The sequence below is a fragment of the Oncorhynchus kisutch genome, linkage group LG28, assembly GCF_002021735.2.
Source record: "Oncorhynchus kisutch isolate 150728-3 linkage group LG28, Okis_V2, whole genome shotgun sequence".
NCBI classification, from domain to species: Eukaryota; Metazoa; Chordata; class Actinopteri; order Salmoniformes; family Salmonidae; genus Oncorhynchus; species Oncorhynchus kisutch.
Genome location: NC_034201.2, coordinates 10,221,135 through 10,242,480, shown reverse-complemented (window position 1 = coordinate 10,242,480; position 21,346 = coordinate 10,221,135). Strand labels below are relative to the sequence as shown.

The 21,346-nt window shown below is 45.0% G+C and overlaps 1 protein-coding gene across 1 annotated transcript in view; it reads left to right on the top strand.

Moving 5' to 3' along the window:
* LOC109872537 (ephrin-B3-like) overlaps window positions 1–16,276 on the top strand; it is a 37,627-nt gene extending 21,351 nt beyond the window's left edge. The window contains exons 3-5 of the mRNA XM_031807656.1: window positions 13,229–13,321; window positions 13,525–13,581; window positions 13,661–16,276. Of these exons, the coding sequence (XP_031663516.1) occupies window positions 13,229–13,321; window positions 13,525–13,581; window positions 13,661–14,073 (563 nt within the window). The 3' untranslated portion in view covers window positions 14,074–16,276. The remainder of the gene's footprint in view (window positions 1–13,228; window positions 13,322–13,524; window positions 13,582–13,660) is intronic.
* Window positions 16,277–21,346: the final 5,070 nt, after the last annotated feature.

Sequence of the window (21,346 nt, the reverse complement as noted above, 5' to 3'; positions counted from 1 at the left end):
GGCCTGCTGTTTTACATATTTGCATCAACATGTTGATGTCGTTTGAGCACTGGTGTTTAATTGGCAGTGATGCATGGTGGAGAGCTCAAGGGCACAGTGGGCAATGGGGGAATGACCCAGTTGACTGGGTCTCCAGCCCACAGCTCAGTCAAGCAGCCAGACATAGGCCACCACTGCCCACACCAAACCAGCCTAGCCAGCCAACATGGACTATACAAAAAAACTAGTTGTTTCAACTTATTATTATTAAGTAACTGGTTCCACAGTCTTTTGTTTTCCGTTTACTAAACGTTTCGTTCCAAGTGTTACCTGAACAAAAAATGTTGGCCAAAACTTAGCTCCAATTTGACAAAACCTAGTCAATTTAAAATGGTGTGTTTTCTCAACTCTAAATTATAATTTGGGGAATCTTAACTAAAGAAAGCGGGTTACACACACAAACAGTGCTTTTAACTTACATGATTACATTGTGCATGTTAATTTATACAGTAGTTATTATTCAATATGTCCTCACCTGGGATTTGAACTCACTACCTCTTGGTTCATGGCATTCCGATCTTCCTGCTACTTCATCATGTCGGTGCCAATTATCAGATAATCTGACTGTTCTCTCATCATTGATTTGATTGACTTATTTCAGCAAGGTTTTTCTGTATAGTTGTCTAATAAAGTTAGTGGGGAATATTATTCTGCTTTCATGTTACTCCTAAATCACTATGATTAATACAATTAGTTTTTCTTGAGTGTACTTTTAACAGAGTTGAGATTTACTTTGAAGTGCAAAGTGTAGCAATACAGGTGAAATCGGTCATTGACCTGGACATGGTGGTGTAGCAGGAAGCTCAGCATGCTGTGAACCAAGAGGTTGAGTGTTCAAATCCCAGGTGGGGACATGGTGAATATACTTTGGAACTTAGGGCCAAAGCTGCAGGTGTGTGTGAGTATGGTAACTTTTCTCACTTCTGGGTTTTAACTGGTGTGTGTAGGTACAGTTGTGTGTCTATCTTTGTGAAGCATTGTGCTCACAAGTTATTTTCATTAGATGTAGTCAGACAAGTGGATGCAGGTATGTTGTAAGAATATTAGATTGCATAGAGGTGTTTTACTGTCCGAGCATTTAGTGAGCGTTCTCCTGCTCTGTTGTCTTCGTTATAGGAGCTCCGTCGACTAGGTTTGATCACTCAGCAGTCATACGGCTCCCGTGGGAGCACTTCAGCCACAGCCATCCCAAAAAACAACATGAGAGAGGCAGTCAAACAATGCTGCACCATGATCACATCAAGCCAAACGCTCACTCTAAATGACTCGCCTCACAGTGGAGGGCTTCTGTCTGTGTGTGGCATTTTATCAAGCTGATGCTCCAAGTGTGACTGTCTGTGCTTGTGTGCATGCCTGTACATGCCTGCATGGGTGGGTGTGTTTTGACTGACTGCCTGACACACACTGGGTACGAGTGTGTTGGCTGCTGGCAGGTTGGCCGTTGACAGTGTGTTTTATGGTGTCATAATGCATCAGTGTGTGCTGTGTAGAGAGGTTGATAATTGAGGAGCTAGTTGGATTATTTATCAGTGTTAAGCTGAATAGCGAAAAGGAGCAGACCGTTTGCTCGCTCTGTGTGTGTCTCCGCATGCGTGTATGCCTGCATGCAAAATATATATACAGTGGGGCAAAAAAGTATTTAGTCAGCCACCAATTGTGCAAGTTCTCCCACTTAAAAAGATGAGAGAGGCCTGTAATTTTCATCATAGGTATACTTCAACTATGACAACTAAAAAAATCCAGAAAATCACATTGTAGGATTCTTTATGAATTTATTTGCAAATTATGGTGGAAAATAAGTATTTGGTCCATAACAAAAGTTTATCTCAATACTTTGTTATATACCCTTTGTTGGCAATGACAGAGGTCAAACGTTTTCTGTAAGTCTTCACAAGGTTTTAACACACTGTTGCTGGTATTGTGGCCCATTCCTCCATGCAGATCTCCTCTAGAGCAGTGATGTTTTGGGGCTGCACGGACTTTCAACTCCCTCCAAAGATTTTCTATGGGGTTGAGATCTGGAGACTGGCTAGGCCACTCCAGGACCTTGAAATGCTTCTTTCGGAACCACTCCTTCGTTGCCCAGGTGGTGTGTTTGGGATCATTGTCATGCTGAAAGACCTAGCCACGTTTCATCTTCAATGCCCTTGCTGATGGAAGGAGGTTTTCACTCAAAATCTCACGATACATGGCCCCATTCATTCTTTCCTTTACACGGATCAGTCGTCCTGGTCCCTTTGCAGAAAAACAGCCCCAAAGCATGATGTTTCCACCCCCATGCTTCACAGTAGGTATGGTGTTCTTTGGATGCAACTCAGCATTCTTTGTCCTCCAAACATGACGAGTTGAGTTTTTACCCAAAAGTTTTATTTTGGTTTCATCTGACCATATGACATTCTCCCAATCTTCTTCTGGATCATCCAAATGCTCTCTATCAAACTTCAGACGGGCCTGGACATGTACTGGCTTAAGCAGGGGGACACGTCTGGCACTGCAGGATTTGAGTCCCTGGCGGCGTAGTGTGTTACTGATGGTAGGATTTGTTACTTTGGTCCCAGCTCTCTGCAGGTCATTCACTAGGTCCCCCCGTATAGTTCTGGGATTTTTTGATCTTGTGATCATTTTGACCCCACGGGGTGAGATCTTGCGTGGAGCCCCAGATCGAGGGAGATTATCAGTGGTCTTGTATGTCTTCCATTTCCTAATAATTGCTCCCACAGTTGATTTCTTCAAACCAAGCTGCTTACCTATTGCAGATTCAGTCTTCCCAGCCTGGTGCAGGTCTACAATTTTGTTTCTGGTGTCCTTTGACAGCTCTTTGGTCTTGGCCATAGTGGAGTTTGGAGTGTGACTTTTTGAGGTCGTGTACAGGTGTCTTTTATACTGATAACAAGTTCAAACAGGTGCCATTAATACAGGTAACGAGTGGAGGACAGAGGAGCCTCTTAAAGAAGAAGTTACAGGTCTGTGAGAGCCAGAAATCTTGCATGTTTGTAGGTGACCAAATACTTATTTTCCACCATACTTTGCAAATAAAATCATAAAAAATCCTACAATGTGATTTTCTGGATTTTTTTCTTCAAATTTTGTCTGTCATAGTTGAAGTGTACCTATCATGAAAATTACAGGCCTCTCATCTTTTTAAGTGGGAGAACTTGCACAATTGGTGGCTGACTAAATACTTATATATATGTGTGAGAGGAGAGAAGAGACTGTGAGAGGAGAGAAGAGACTGTGAGAGGAGAGAAGAGACTGTGAGAGGAGAGAAGAGACTGTGAGAGAACATGGAACACTCGCTAGTAACAGTCCAGTGACTGTTCCGTGTGTGATCCTGTGTGTGTGTAAGAGAGGGGGGCTGTGTGATGACTGTGAATAACACAAAGTGACACGTCGCTTCCCCGATCTAGGTCAACAATCAGAACCGTACCACGCTGTAGTTGTGAGTGTTTGTGTGTAGAGAGAGAGTGCAACAGAAATGAGAGATGGCCTTTGTATCTGCTTGTTCATGCTTGTCTATTCAAGCATCCATCTCTGTTTTTCTGCATGTGCTTTACCGAACATTCATGTATGTACTGTGTGTGTGTTTTCCTCGCTGATGAATGTCATTCCGTACAATTCTCCCCCAAAAAATGGATTGAAAAGGTTTAACACAGTGATTCAATAACCTTCTGGTTGTGCCAGCAACTCACATTAACACAGACGTTCACACACTTTTTAAACACGGCGGCAGGACATCTGCAGGGACTCTCTCTCTGTCACACACACACACACACACACACACACACACACACACACACACACACACACACACACACACACACACACACACACACACACACACACACACACACACACACACACACACACACACACACACACACAGACATTGTTTTTACAGACATTCGTGAGCAGAGAGAGAGATTACAGTGGTCAGGGGATTGGGGGAATTCACTCCACCAGCTGTTCACTAGGGACAACGACAGACAGACAGACAGACAGACAGACAGACAGACAGACAGACAGACAGACAGACAGACAGACAGACAGACAGACAGACAGACAGACAGACAGACAGACAGACAGACAGACAGAGACACAGACAGAGACAGAGACAGACAGACGATACCAGGGTAATATAGAGTTGATCTCTGTAACTGCGGTATTAACTATAACATGGTGGAGCTCATGCTTGAACAGGCACTTGTAGATCTGCGTAACACACACACATTCTGCTACCACCCCTAAGGCTATGGGATTTGCTGTCATGCCAGAGGCTTAATTCTCAGTATGGTGTACAGTCCCCCAGGCAAGTCTTTAATAGACGTAGAAAAGGCCAAATAATCTGCCTGTGTGGAGCGTGAGGGTGATGATGTAATGGCTCCAGGAAGAGGATCTCTTCACCATCCTTAATCTGACTGTGCCTCTTCTCTTCAGGTACTAGAGACAGACTGAGACCTCTCAGGTGCCAGTCAGTCCACCTCGTGTGCCTCTGAGGCCTGACAGAGAGAGAGGTACTTAGTTGACATGGTCTGTGAGCAAGCACGTGTTATAACATACCTACAAACAGGAAATACCATTTAAACATTAGTGTGTCTGGGGGGGGGGGGGGATGTCTTTTTTTTATTACTTAGATGTTGACCTTGATACTCATATCTGACATGAGGAACATATGGAAGATATAGAACAGATGTGTTTTTCTACACACGCTGTAGCTGTATATCTATTCCTTTCTTTTCTCCCATCGGTCCTGCTACCCTCCTCCAACCAGTGACATACTTTTAATGTATGCCATTAAGAAACTAATTAGGATAATGAACAGAGAGAGGGGGGAGGCCCTTCTCCTTTTCCCAGGCTCTAACGTAACAGACTGTATCCTCTCGCCGCACACACACGCACGCACACACACACACACACACACACACACACACACACACACACACACACACACACACACACACACACACACACACACACACACACACACACACACACACTGCTGACAAGCTTCACACACATAGCCACACACACACATAGCTAACACGTGTAATGCTGCTACCACACACACACACACACTGCTGACAAGCTTCACACACATAGCCACACACACACATAGCTAACCCGTGTAATGCTGCTACCACACACACACACACACACACACACACACACACACACACACACACACACACACACACACACACCCACACACACACATAGCTAACACATGGGCCTAGCATTGGCATAAGTAACACAGCTAACGTGACTACACTGAGACAGTCGGCGGAGACGCCGATTTAAAAAGAGATTTGATCCCATCTCTATCCCTCTCTCCCCCTCTCTCCCCCTCTATCCCTCTCTCCCCCTCTCTCCCCCTCTATCCCTCTCTCACTTTCTCTCTTTCTCTGCTCCTCTACCCCCTTGGCTGTGATCTGACTCAGTTGTCAGACTGGGTTAGTTCGGCTGGATGGCTCTCTATAATGTCTCTTTTTATTGTGTATTTGTTCTCCTCTTTGTGAGGTTGCAGTGTGGGGGCGGGCAGGCTTTTTTGATTGTACTCGAGGGGAAAGAGCCTTAAATGATATAGAGCAATCTCAGATCTCCAATCCTCTTTCCATGTGCAGCATTTCACCTCCTCTGTCAATAATACAACTCTGCCGGGTGGGAACAACGATTCGCCTCACATAATGAACAAACATGATTAACGTCACCATATACTCAATTGGATGAAACATGAATGAAAAGAGACCCTTATTAAGGACATGGGAGTGTCGGCATTGGAGAAGGTCTTTGTGTACTGTGCGTAGGTGGCTATGATTATGTTTTGTCTTTGTCTTACAGGTTTTGGAGGGTGTGTGTATGTGTGTGACAGTTGGGTAAGGATGTATGTGTTTGGTAATGCGTCCTGGGCAGTATGGGCCTGTCCGAGGGATCCAGGCAGAGCATAATCAGCCATTACACAGCTGATGGAGCACCGCTGTTTTCTCTTCCTCTTTGCCTGTCTGACAATGTGTCTCCATGTGTTTCCTCATCCTGTGTGTTATCTCCACCAGCGTCTTATCTCTCCCTATCCCCACTGGAGCTGACAGGACCATGACCCAGAAAACCCTTTCAGATTTCAGCCTCCGATAGAGCCTCTACGTCTCCTCATCTCTGTCTCTCTCTCTAACTCTCTCTCTCTCTCACTCAATCTCTCTCTCCACATTCCCTGTTTCTTCATTTAGTCTTCCCTCCCCTTCTCTCTCTCCCTCCCACTCCCCCTGTTTGTGCTCTCAGCCTCTCTCCCTTCCCTTCTCTCTCTCCCTCCCACTCCCCCTGTTTGTGCTCTCAGCCTCTCTCCCTTCCCTTCTCTCTCTCCCTCCCACTCCCCCTGTTTGTGCTCTCAGCCTCTCTCCCTTCCCTTCTCTCTCTCCCTCCCACTCCCCCTGTTTGTGCTCTCAGCCTCTCTCCCTTCCCTTCTCTCTCTCCCTCCCACTCCCCCTGTTTGTGCTCTCAGCCTCTCTCCCTTCCTCCCTCCTTCTCTTCTTCCATCTCCCCTGCTCTCTCTCACCTCTGTCTTATTTCTGCCATCGATTCACCTTTTCCAACCCTATTTTGGTCCGTCTTTCTTTTACTCTATTGGAAATCAGCTCGCTGTGTTTTGGGCTTTGCTCTGCAATGTAATGATGTACATGATGTACCTGAGGTACAATGATGATGAGGGAGAGGTTTCTCTGATGAAGGTGTAGACGGAGACACAGATGGCCTGCAGAGACAGAAAGCGTTGATAGCCAGAGCGGAACAGCGAAAGAGAGAAGACAAGGAAGGACAGGTGATGCCGAGTCACAGGTGTGAATCTGTCTATTTAGCTAAGGTGAACCCTGACCCTAAATCTGAGTACCTGCTTCAACTGCCAAGCCTTCTATTGCCTAATAACCACAGTTAGTATTCAGTGAACGGCCTCATCCAATCAAAGAGAGGTGAAGCGTCATCTGTTTCAATTTGTGTCCAATCAGGCGGTGTCCTCAGTGACTCCACGAATTACAGATTAGTGCACTGAGGCAGGGCTACTGCTATTTGGCTCCGGAGACACTGCTGCCCACACAGATTGGGGAAAATTGTTTCGGCCCAAGTTACAACCTACAAAAAAAAAACACAAATTCAATTTGAAAGAGGGTGTGTTAGCCTATAAACCAATTATTTGAAGCTTGCATGGACAGAGATGTAAGGGAGAATAGAGAGGGAAGAATCTGAGTTTTTAAAGCGGCAATCAGCAGTTCAAACGATAAGAGTGTTCTCTGCCCCTGTTTCGGTAAAAAGCTGAGCGATGGGACTGGAGAATTGTAACCACTCTTAAAATCATAGACAGAGCTATGGATGCAAGGACTAATAATATCAATAATATCATTTTAAAAAATGTAACCATGTTTGGAGGCTTTATAGTGTTTTACATTTACCTTGTTTACAAACATTGGGTTCTGATGGCATGGTTGAACTAAGCTCATGAGGCATTTAGAAGTTATATTCTTCAAGAATCAATGAGTACATTTCAGTCATAAGTTAAAAAAATATATATATAAAAAAATGGATGTAGCAAATGCAGAAGGGCCCTTTATCAATACAAGGAACCCTATTCAATCAAACCCAGTCACCAGATTCCTAAGATAAGTATATTTGTGCCTTGTTGGAAGCAGGTTTAAATCAATACGCAGGGGGAATTTCTTGCAGAACACATGGTTTGGGTGAGTGCATGTGAATGTAAACGTGCGCTCATGCAGCACAATACAACACGTGTTTTAGACCATACAGTATATCTGTTTACTATGTTAAGATGGAATAGGAGCCAATGTCTTGCACACAGTAAAAAGTATGTTACGATCAATACATCATCGCAAATGGTTTATTGTCAATCCTAAATTCATACATTTTAGCATCCTTCCACCTACTGTAACAGCCAGCCAAGTGTAAAGCTTCATCTCTGTGAGCTGAGCAGAGTTTGTTTTAATGGATGTTAAAGCCTGTCACTTTTTATGTGCCCCTCAGCCACAACATAACCTTATCTGAGTCAGACATCAGAGTCCAACCCCACTATACCAACCAGGGATAGAGCAGCACTGCACTGCACTGCACTGTACTGCATGCAGCTTGGCTGAGTCATGTTTAGAACATAGCCTACACACAGACCACACCTCATTTAGAACACCAGATAACTGTACTGCATGGAGCTTGGCTGAGTCATGTTTAGAACATAGCCTACACACAGACCACACCTCATTTAGAACATCAGATAACTGTACTGCATGGAGCTTGGCTGAGTCATGTTTAGAACATAGCCTACACACAGACCACACCTCATTTAGAACACCAGATAACTGTACTGCATGGAGCTTGGCTGAGTCATGTTTAGAACATAGCCTACACACAGACCACACCTCATTTAGAACATCAGATAACTGTACTGCATGGAGCTTGGCTGAGTCATGTTTAGAACATAGCCTACACACAGACCACACCTCATTTAGAACATCAGATAACTGTACTGCATGGAGCTTGGCTGAGTCATGTTTAGAACATAGCCTACACACAGACCACACCTCATTTAGAACACCAGATAACAGGCTTGTTAACAATGGGCTGATATTAGGCTACTGTACTTTACAACATACAGATTGCAGTCTAGATTTCCAACCATGTCTAGCCAAACCTATCCACTTCCCTGTAAGGGAACGTTGACTGCACGTTGACTGCTATGGCATTACGTTGGCTGCACGTTGACTGCTATGGTGCTACATTGACTGCACGTTGACTACTATGGCGCTACATTGACTACACGTTGACTGCTATGGCGCTACATTGACTGCACGTTGACTGCTATGGCGTTATGTTGACTGCACGTTGACTGCTATGTCATTACGCTGACTGCACATTGACTGTTATGGCGTTATGTTGACTGCACGTTGACTGCTATGTCATTACGTTGACTGCCCGTTGACTGCTATGGCGTTATGTTGACTGCACGTTGACTGTTATGTCATTACGTTGACTGCACGTTGACTTATGGCATTACGTTGACTGCACGTTTACTGCTATGGCGGTACATTGAACGCATGTTGACTGCTATGTCATTACGTTGACTGCACATTGACTGCTATGTCATTACGTTGACTGCACATTGACTGCTATGTCATTACGTTGACTGCTATGGCGTTACTTTGAACGCACGCTGACTGCTATGTCATTACGTTGACTGCTATGGCGTTATGTTGACTGCACGCTGACTGCTATGGCGTTACTTTGAATGCACGTTGACTGCTATGTCATTACGTTGACTGCACGCTGACTGCTATGGCGTTACGTTGAATGCACGTTGACTGCTATGTCATTACGTTGACTGCACGCTGACTGCTATGGCGTTACGTTGAATGCACGTTGACTGCTATGTCATTACGTTGACTGCACGCTGACTGCTATGGCGTTACGTTGAATGCACGTTGACTGCTATGTCATTACGTTGACTGCACGCTGACTGCTATGTCATTATGTTGACTGCACGCTGACTGCTATGGCATTACATTGAATGCACGTTGACTGCTAAGTCATTACGTTGACTGCACGCTGACTGCTATGGCGTTAAGTTGACTGCATGTTGCAAGGCGCATGCCAGCAAAAAAATGCAGCAAGATATTTGAGTTCAGTGACCTCCCGTAGGATAGTGTCCCTGTTTTAACACCCTGGTGGACAGAGTGGGCGAGAGAGAGACTGCCTGCCCTGTTTACCAACTTGGCCCTAATGTAGCTTCCCAATGTGTCTGTATGTGCTTCTACTGCTGATGGAGACTGGCCAATTGGGCAGAGTGACAGCTGACGTGGGCACAACTAAAGCCTGAATCTGCTGAACTGAATTAAAATGATGTTTTCAGATTCAGAGTGTGTAATAAGAATGTCCATAAGGGGAGCATCAGGTAAGGTAAGTGTACTGCCCTCGTCTGAGTGGTTGAAGCGGGGAGAACAGGTCGTGGCTTGGGTGGCTGGGGTCCCTGATGATCTACTTGGCTTTCCTGCGACACCTGGTGTAGGGCACTATGGTATTGAAGGCCGAGCTGTGGTCAATGAACAGCATGCTAACATATGCATTCCTTTTGTCCAGGTGGGTTGTTGTGTGGGGAAAAGGGTTTATGCAAGGCACAGAGATTTCTTTAATTTCACATGGGATGGGTTAAACGGGTCACGATTTAGCCCGGTTAAAGGCAGGGTAAACCCATCTTTTGGAGTTACACTCCTTGGTCAACACAGGTCAATCCCTTAGCTGCTCTCTCACTTAGAAGAGAGGGGGAGGTTTGGCAAGGGGAGGAGGGGGGGTGGGGTTGGGCTAAGTGGGTTACTCGCTGGGTCAATTTAGGATATGCCAGAGGCGAAAATACCCCCCCCCCCCTCCTCCTGTCGCTTGTCTGTGTATAAATCCTCCTCTGTTACAGAGTGGGTGTGCTTGTGTGTTAATGGGTAAGTCGTGTTTTATTTAAATGTATTAACAACTTTCCCTTTTGTCTTGTGTTGGGGGTTTTTCTGAGCAACTTCCGCCTGTTTCTGTCCGTGGCTGTACATCACGTCCTCTCTCTCTCTTTCTCTCCTTCACCACAGATCATCATCTCCATTACGAGCTCCTCTTTTTCTCCTTTGCTCTTTCTCTCTGCTCTTCTATGTCTCGCCCCAAACTTGGTCATCATCTCCATAACTCACTCCTCCTTGGTCATCATCTCCATAACTCACTCCTCCTTGGTCATCATCTCCATGACTCACTCCTCCTTGGTCATCATCTCCATTACTCACTCCTCCTTGGTCATCATCTCCATTACTCACTCCTCCTTGGTCATCATCTCCATGACTCACTCCTCCTTGGTCATCATCTCCATAACTCACTCCTCCTTGGTCATCATCTCCATTACTCATTCCTCCTTGGTCATCATCTCCATTACTCATTCCTCCTTGGTCATCATCTCCATAACTCACTCCTCCTTGGTCATCATCTCCATGACTCACTCCTCCTTGGTCATCATCTCCATTACTCACTCCTCCTTGGTCATCATCTCCATGACTCACTCCTCCTTGGTCATCATCTCCATGACTCACTCCTCCTTGGTCATCATCTCCATTACTCACTCCTCCTTGGTCATCATCTCCATTACCCACTCCTCCTTGGTCATCATCTCCATTACTCACTCCTCCTTGGTCATCATCTCCATTACTCACTCCTCCTTGGTCATCATCTCCATTACCCACTCCTCCTTGGTCATCATCTCCATGACTCACTCCTCCTTGGTCATCATCTCCATAACTCACTCCTCCTTGGTCATCATCTCCATAACTCACTCCTCCTTGGTCATCATCTCCATTACTCACTCCTCCTTGCGTCTCTCTTCTTTCTGGTTCTCATTTAATTAACCTAACATGCTTTCTGTTCTCTATCATTCCATGATTTATTGCTCTTCTGTTCTATCACTCTTTCATTTATGTTTTTTACACCTAATTGGAAGAGAAGGAGGGAGGGAGAGAGGGGAGAGAGAGATATATCTTTCCTTACAGCTATACTTTACCTACTGTTGTAATCTAAAGCCTCAAGTGGTAAATAGGAGGTAGAGGCTGTAGGGGGGTGTCATGTGGTGTGATTATGGCTGATGAGGGTTTAAATGGCCACTGGTCTTGGTTTGGATTAATATGACTGGGTTTGGGTTTAAAAGGTCAGGGGATGTGGCTGGGATGTGGTGGTCAGTGTGTCTGGGGTATTGTGTGCATGGTATGGCTGTGGCTTTGGGTTCACAGTGTGTCTGATAGAACATGGCTGTGGGTTCAAATCAAATCAAATCAAATTTTATTTGTCACATACACATGGTTAGCAGATGTTAATGCGAGTGTAGCGAAATGCTTGTGCTTCTAGTTCCGACAATGCAGTAATAACCAACAAGTAATCTAGCTAACAATTCTAAAACGACTACCTTATAGACACAAGTGTAAGGGGATAAAGAATATGTACATAAAGATATATGAATGAGTGATGGTACAGAGCGGCATAGGCAAGATACAGTAGATGGTATTGAGTGCAGTATATACATATGAGATGAGTATGTAAACAAAGTGGCATAGTTAAAGTGGCTAGTGATACATGTATTACATAAGGATGCAGTAGATGATATAGAGTACAGTATATACGTATACATATGAGACGAATAATGTAGGGTATGTAAACATTATATTAGGTAGCATTGTTTAAAATGGCTCGTAATATATTTGGGTTCACAGTGTGTCTGACAGAACATGGCTGTGTCTTTGGGTTCACAGTGTGTCTGATAGAACATGGCTGTGTCTTTGGGTTCACAGTGTGTCTGATAGAACATGGCTGTGTCTTTGGGTTCACAGTGTGTCTGATAGAACATGGCTGTGTCTTTGGGTTCACAGTGTGTCTGATAGAACATGGCTGTGTCTTTGGGTTCACAGTGTGTCTGATAGAACATGGCTGTGTCTTTGGGTTCACAGTGTGTCTGACAGAACATGGCTGTGTCTTTGGGTTCACAGTGTGTCTGACAGAACATGGCTGTGTCTTTGGGTTCACAGTGTGTCTGATAGAACATGGCTGTGTCTTTGGGTTCACAGTGTGTCTGATAGAACATGGCTGTGTCTTTGGGTTCACAGTGTGTCTGATAGAACATGGCTGTGGCTTTGGGTTCACAGTGTGTCTGATAGAACATGGCTGTGTCTTTGGGTTCACAGTGTGTCTCATAGAACATGGCTGTGGCTTCCTGCTTAGACCTTGTCCCCCTGACCAGAAGGCCCAGCTGTGCCATGGTTTTGTGTGTGAGTGTGTGAGTGTGTGTGTGTGTGTGTGTGTGTGTGTGTGTGTGTGTGTGTGTGTGTGTGTGTGTGTGTGTGTGTGTGTGTGTGTGTGTGTGTGTGTGTGTGTGAGCTTGCCTGATGTTACGTGTTGAAGTGTGTCACGTTACAGAGTGTGTAAGTGTGGTTTCAGAATATATGTATGAATGTATGTATTACCATGTGTGAAAAAAAGATGGGAATAATTTGAGGGCTTTTGACTCCATGTAGTTTCCTGCTGAGGTAATCCAACCTGACAATATTTACTACTTCAACTGCATAGTTTGACATGTGTGTGGGATAGTGTTAGGTATCTCTCTAACGGTAGTCTTCCACTCCTCCTCTTCCTCTCTTAGCTACCTCTGATGGGACGAGGCAGGGGCTGGACAGCACGAGAGGAGGAGTGTGTGTGACACGAGGGATGAAGGTGATTCTCAAAGTGGGACAGAGTGAGTATCATCACCATCCTTACTGTTAAATATATATATTCTCTTTGATTTGCTGTAATTAGTCTTTCAATAGTAATCATCCTCATATAAATTCATCTGCATGGGGTCTGGCATATTCTTGTACAGATTTTGTAACAATATTCATGAAACTGTGCTATGTAATGTTGTTCACAACCCTAAAGAAACTGTGTGATGTCCCATAGATGCATATGGCCTCCCACCCAAACCCAAACCAGACTCAAACCGCTTCCACCCCAAAGGTACAGTACTCTCCTCATTGGTTTAATGATACAGTATCTACAGTATTAGTCATTGATCCTAACCCCTCTTCCCTAACAGGGAACGGTACCACGCCCAAGGCTGGTGGAGAGGGCGAGGGGAACAACCCTTTACCTTCCTCTAACGTGGCGGTGATCACTGGAGCGGCAGGGGGCGGAGCATTCCTCCTCATCGTGACGTCTGTCGTCTGTGTGGTGTGTTACCGCTGGCGACAGAACAAGCACTCTGAGACCCATCACCCCACCCTGACCCTGGCCACCCTGACCCCCAAGAGGGGCAGCAACAACGGGGCCGGCTCCTCCGCCGGAGGAAACAACGGCTCGGAGCCCAGTGACATCATCATCCCGCTGCGGACTTCAGACCAGGCTTACTGCCCGCACTACGAGAAGGTGAGCGGGGACTACGGCCACCCCGTCTATATCGTCCAGGAGATGCCCCCCCAGAGCCCAGCCAACATCTACTACAAAGTATGAGGGAGACATCTAGACGGCCCAGCTGGCATAGACGCAGTATCCACAAATAGACTGCTGTTTTCAACGTAGAAATCCAACTGTCCCTCTAGCTCCCTCCACACCCTTATCCTCCCACCTCCCTCTCTATGACTGACTGTCGGGATGGCTGCCCTCACCCTCCTGCCCTATGGACTGTACTGTACAGTGGTCTGCCATTGTGGATGGATGGGGGGGGTTGTGTATTGGTGGGGGTAGAACCTCTTCCCTGCTTTTGAACCCTGTGATTGGGTCCATGAGGCCTGGACATGAGGGCCGTTAAACTGATGGACTCACAGTGGCAGCGGCTCAGTGTCGCCTCTCACTCAAAGTGAAAGCTGACACTAGATATGAAATGTCAACACTTTTCAAATGGTTAGTCTGTGTGTGTGTGTGTGTGTGTATATTTGCGTGAGTGAACGTGTTTTTGTGTGCGTGCGCACGTACGCACAAGCAGTACATCTGCTCGTGTGTGGTGCGTGATAACTTCTGTTTTCGGGGTATGTCCGTCTTAAAACCAAAACCACACGAGCAAATATCAAAGCAAGATTTCTACCCACGGTCATCCTTTACAGATGACATAATAGAATGATTTCCTAACTCGTTTGTAGATATTTCAGTTCAGATTTCTGTTTTCTTCTCAGTGATGTATGTTCTCTGTTTTGGAGTCTAGATGAGATCTAGGTACTGGTATTTAGGATTGTGTTTTGTGTTCATCTTCGAAATGAAGGATCTACTCTTCCTTTATCCCATCCTCTCACTCACTCTACAATGCCTTAGCATTGAAATAGTTCACTTTTCTGTATATAAAGTTTCACAGAGGAAGGAGGAGAACAGCACAAAGAGGTGTACTCAAGAAGAGGAAGCACTATTGGCAACGTGTTTGAACAGACGAACCCACAAACACTGTGATTCTCCCATACTGTACACACAGCTACACACACACACATCCACACACTGCTACAGAAACCTTTAACCCCACTGTAGTGTTTATGTTGCTCCTCTGTGTCTGGTGAAAGTGTCTTTTTTCGAGACAAATGATCTGTTTGGTTTTGTGGCAGCTGCAGTCTCTTTTCATTCCCCACAATGCATTGGTAGCTGATGACCAACGGTTGGCTGGCTGAGGAGAGGAATGCAGCAAGTAAAGAAAGCGAAAAGGTCAGGGGTCATCGTTGAAATGCCACAGACGATAGTCAACATATATAGCACCATGGTGGAGTCCATGCCAATGTGACTTAGAACATCCTTTGTCTACGAGTCCGTTTCAACACAATGTGCTATGGAGGAAATGTCTTACGCTGGCTTTAAAAACTCAGTCCTCGAGTCTCAGGACCACACCTCATACACAGAAATAGATGTATTGTTTCATGTTTTCATACAAACTAATGGATTCCTATGGTCGTTTTTATGTAGTGTGATGACTTCTAGGATGTTGAGGTCTGTAAGTCAGAGTGTTGGAGGAAGTGACGGAGTGATCGGAAACATCCCAGATCAGTCCAGCTCTGGCTGGGTCTGACACCTCTCTGGGTCTGACACCTCTCTGGGTCTGACACCTCTCTGGGACATTTCATCACTCTGGGACATTTTGGACCTCATACTTACATCACAACTCTTCGACAACATTGGACTCTGATTGGACAACAAAGCAACAGCACACTACCTGAGACACGGCGGCAGATGCCTCTGATAAGAAAGTGATTTTCTGGGTGCTAGAATAAACATGTCCTGTCCTTGTGTACCTTTCAAGACACTCTGCTTTTAGTTCTCTACCAGGGACCAGCTGGACTTAAGGCCAGTGTAGTTCTGTGTCCCATTCTACCGTATTCTGTGTACCATTTGCCATAGTGTTTCATTTGTCTTTCTCAACTACTATTTTCCACTCAGTCATTTTGTGCCAATAACCCCATCCAGAGGAGGGGGCCCTGCTTTTCAGAACTGAGGAGAGATGGATCAGGTGTTGGTGAGACAAGGGATGAGACAATGGTTTGATGTGGTAGGCAGTTGGTTAAGGAGACCTTTTTGAGATCGATGAGACTGAATGTTGAGACTTTGCAGGACACTATAAGATGGTTTCGGTTGCCTCCCCAGGGTCTCTGCTCTCCTGTTCCTTCCCAATCACCTCTTTCCAGACGTACATTCCAGTTTTGGGGGGGGGATTACATAAAAACCTAAGTATGTTATAAAATCATTGTGCCTCAAGTGTGTTTCTTTGAATGTTCATGTTGACACAGGTGTGTTCTTCTGAGGCTCCTGTTCCCTCCTCTCACACTGCATCTGTTTCAGAATAACACGCGCACACAGTTCTAACCGCTTGTTTGATCCGAAGTCTCAGTTGGTTGGATGCTGCTAGGCAATAAGGGAATTTGAATTGTCCAATGCCTTATTTTTCCCTTGTCCTTTGTGTACGTGTATGCATCCTTCTCTTCGTCTCTCCTTGTACCCACATGAAAAAAATGATATGGTCTAAACTACTGTATTACTCTCTTTAACGTACTATGGTATTCACTAGTATTACTATATTTACGTACTATGGAATTGACTGTAGTGTTTTTGCGGACATGACTAGTGTTTTTGCGGACTTCACGGTAGTATTCACTATAGTATTTGGTGGACATGACTAGTATACTGTAGTATTTTTGCAGACATGACTGTAAAAACACCTGCCGGATAGGGTTAGCTAAAATGGCACCACCAGTTACTGTTCAGTGAGGGGACGGAGACAACGCCAGTTACTGTTCAGTGAGGGGAACACCTCAACCAGAACATATGACAGGTTCGTGACAGGCCACCCATTGAGTTGGGTGAGTTTTGAACAATGCAACTGACCAGACAACACCCGAGCAAAAATATAGCATTTCTATCACAATTGTAACAAACGTTAGAAAAGGTTCTAGGCCCATTGAAGGGAAATAGTACAGAGGCCAATACAAAGAACATGCTATGTTTATTAAAGCCTAGAAGACTAGGTTTGCTTGTTTGACAGATAAATAACACACACGAGAGTACACCAAAATAACTTAAATTGTTACTTTCACTAGATAGCTTTCTGAAATACAGTGTTTTCGCAGAGATTCAGCTGACCATGTTCACAAAATGACAAGCAATACTGTACTATTGATGGGAGGAAAAAACAGTAACCTCTGCATTTACGTAAATAGATATTTTAGAAATACAAATGACTTTACCTAAAGTGCCCTTATTGTAGGGTGATGCCAATAAAGTGCCTGGACCTCGAACCAGCAAAGCCTCTCCAAACAAACTGAACCCAAAGGACATTATTGCAGTGGCGAACATCTTTTTTACACATTAATAATCTCATTGATAGTCAAACTCAACGCATACCATTCAGAACAAAATCGACCACACCCACAAACATTTCTTCAAGTCAGTCTGGTCACAAAATGGTTGCTCACAGAATTTAAAAAAAATACTCATGCGCGCGCAGACACACACACACACCACACAACCAAGGATTGCTTTTATACATTTCCTGCATGTCCTCCCTTGCCCAGGGAAACACTGACCAAAACGTTGGTTCCTAGACTGTCACAATATTTTATTCAGTTACAATATTGTAACTGATTGAGATTTAGATGATTATTATACATTATCATCTACTGTGGGACTCCAGTTAAAGAGCAGGTGGCGGTAGAGATGATTAATATACATTATCATCTACTGTGGGACTTCAGTTAAAGAGCAGGTGGCGGTAGAGATGATTATTATACATTATCATCTACTGTGGGACTCCAGTTAAAGAGCAGGTGGCGGTAGAGATGATTAATATACATTATCATCTACTGTGGGACTTCAGTTAAAGAGCAGGTGGAGGTAGAGATTATTATTATACATTATCATCTACTGTGGGACTCCAGCTAAAGATCAGGTGGAGGTAGAGATGATTATTATACATTATCATCTACTGTGGGACTCCAGTTAAAGAGCAGGTGGAGGTAGAGATGATTATTATATATTATCATCTACTGTGGGACTCCAGTTAAAGAGCAGGTGGAGGTAGAGATGATTATTATACATTATCATCTACTGTGGGACTCCAGTTAAAGATCAGGTGGAGTTTATAGATTCTGGACATGGAGAGGATTCAGTGCCTTAAGAAAGTATTCCTACCCCTTGACCTATTCCACGTTTTGTTGTGTTACAGCCTGAATTCAAAATGGATTAACTAGATTTTATATAGCCTTGCTGAAGCACCCCCAGATCATCACCGATCCTCCACCAAATGCCACAGTGGTTGTGAGACCTGGAGAGGCCTACAAGCCACAGTGTCTCACACCTACTGTGAAATTTGGTGGAGGATCTGTGATGACACCCCCCACGGTGCTTCAGCGAGGCTGGAATCAGGCAGATTTGTCTTTGTGAAGGATGCATGAATCAAGCCACGTACAAGGTTGTCCTGGAAGAAAACTTGCTTCCTTCTGCTCTGACAATGTTCCCCAACTCTGAGGATAGTTTTTTCCAGCAGGACAATGCTCCATGCCACACAGCCAGGTCAATCAAGGTGTGGACGGAGGACCACCAGATCAAGACTGCCATGGCCAGCCCAATTTCCAGACCTGAACCCCATTGAAAACTTCTGGAATGTGATCAAGAGGAAGATTGATGGTCACAAGCCATCAAACAAAGCCGAGCTGCTTGAATTATTGCTCAGGAGTGACATAAATTCCCCCAACATAAAGTCCCCCAACATTTTGTAGGTTTCCCTACTTACAAAGCATGTAGAGGTCTGTAATTTTTATCATAGGTACACTTCAACTGTGAGAGACGGAATCTAAAACAAAAATCCAGAAAATCACATTGTATGATTTTAAAGTAATTCATTTGCATTTTATTGCATGACATATTACTCCAGTGCTAGCCTCCCTACCGTGGCTTCCTGTTAAGGCAAGGGCTGATTTCAAGGTTTTACTGCTAACCTACAAAGCATTACATGGGCTTGCTCCTACCTATCTCTCTGATTTGGTCCTGCCGTACATACCTACACGTACGCTACGGTCACAAGATGCAGGCCTCCTAATTGTCCCTAGAATTTCTAAGCAAACAGCTGGAGGCAGGGCTTTCTCCGATAAAGCTCAATTTTTATGGAATGGTCTGTCTACCCATGTGAGAGACGCAGACTCAGTCTCAACCTTTAAGTCTTTACTGAAGACTCATCTCTTCAGTGGGTCATATGATTGAGTGTAGTCTGGCCCAGGAGTGTGAAGGTGAACGGAAAGGCTCTGGAGCAACGAACCGCCCTTGCTGTCTCTGCCTGGCCGGTTCCCCTCTTTCCACTGGGATTCTCTGCTTCTAACCCTATTACAGGGGCTGAGTCACTGGCTTACTGGTGCTCTTTCATGCCGTCCCTAGGAGGGATGCGTCACTTGAGTGGGTTGAGTCACTGATGTGATCTTCCTGTCTGGGTTGGCGCCCCCCTTGGGTTGTGCCGTGGCGGAGATCTTTGTGGGCTATACTCGGCCTTGTCTCAGGATGGTAAGTTGGTGGTTGAAGATATCCCTCTAGTGGTGTGGGGGCTGTGCTTTGGCAAGTGGATGGGGTTATATCCTTCCTGTTTGGCCCTGTCCGGGGATATCATCGGTTGGGGCCACAGTGTCTCCTGACCCCTCCTGTCTCAGCCTCCAGTATTTATGCTGCAGTAGTTTATGTGTCGGGGGGCTAGGGTCAGTTTGTTATATCTGGAGTATATCTGGAGTACTTCTTCTGTCTTATTCGGTGTCTTGTGTGAATTTAAGTATGTTCTCTCTAATTCTCTCTTTCTCTCTCTCGGAGGACCTGAGCCCTAAGACCATGCCTCAGGACCATGCCTCAGGACTACCTGGCCTGATGACTCCTTGCTGTCCCCAGTCCACCTGGCTGTGCTGCTGCTCCAGTTTCAACTGTTCTGCCTGCGGCTATGGAGTCCTGACCTGTTCACCGGACGTGCTACCTGTCCCAGACCTGCTGTTTTCAAATCTCTTGAGACAGCAGGAGTGGTAGAGATACTCTTAATGATCGGATATGAAAACTGACATTTACTCCTGAGGTGCTGACTTGCTGCACCCTCCACAACTAATGTGATTATTATTATTTGACATGCTGGTCATTTATGAACATTTGAACATCTTGGCCATGTTCTGTTATAATCTCCACCCGGCACAGCCAGAAGAGGACTGGCCACCCCTCATAGCCTGGTTCCTCTCCAGGTTTCTTCCTAGGTTTTGGCCTTTCTAGGGAGTTTTTCCTAGCCACCGTGCTTCTACCCCTGCATTGCTTGCTGTTTGGGGTTTTAGGCTGGGTTTCTGTACAGCACTTTGAGATATCAGCAGATGTACTAAGGGCTATATAAATCAATTGTATTTGATTTTGAACTATTAAAGACTACCAGAACCAACTGGAACCAACTGGATTCTCCAATTACAATGAAGACAAAATACAAACCCTCCAACCCAAAAAAGGCCTAAATGAAATGATAAAATATACAGACCACAAATTCCAATTGGTTATACTTAAACTCTTTAACATCATCCTCAGCTCTGGCATATTCCCCAATATTTGTAACCAAGGACTGATCACCTCAATCCACAAAAGTGGAGACCCAATAACCCAATAACTACTGTGGGATATGCGTCAACAGCAACCTTGGGAAACCCCTCTGCATTATCATTAACAGCAGACTCGTACATTTCCTCAACGAAAACAATGTACTGAGCAAATGTCAAATTGGCTTTTTAACAAATTACCGTGTGACAGGTCACATATTCACCCCGGACACCCTGATTGACAAAAAACAAAAAAAACAAAGGCAAAGTATTCTCATGCTTTGTTGATTTAAAAAACACACATTTCTTTCCACAGGGCCATGGGGTGAGACATCGATGCAGCGTAGCCCCACACTCTTCAACATTGATATCAACGAATTGGCTAGGGCACTAGAACAGTCTGCAACACCCGGCCTCACTCTACTATATTCTGAAGTCAAATGTCAACCTTTTGCTGATGATCTGGTGCTGTCCCCAACCAGTGAGGGCCTACAGCAGCACCTAGATCTTCTGCATATATTCTGACAGACCTGGGCCCTGACAGTAAATCTCAGTAAGACAAAAATAATGGTGTCCTAAAAAAGGTCCAGTTCCCAGGACCACGAATACAAATTCCGTGCGGTAGCAGAGAAAACAGTCTATGACTGATGCCAAGCAGTTACCATACCAGGCAGTGATGCAACCGGTCAGGATGCTCTCGATGGTGCAGCTGTATAACTTTT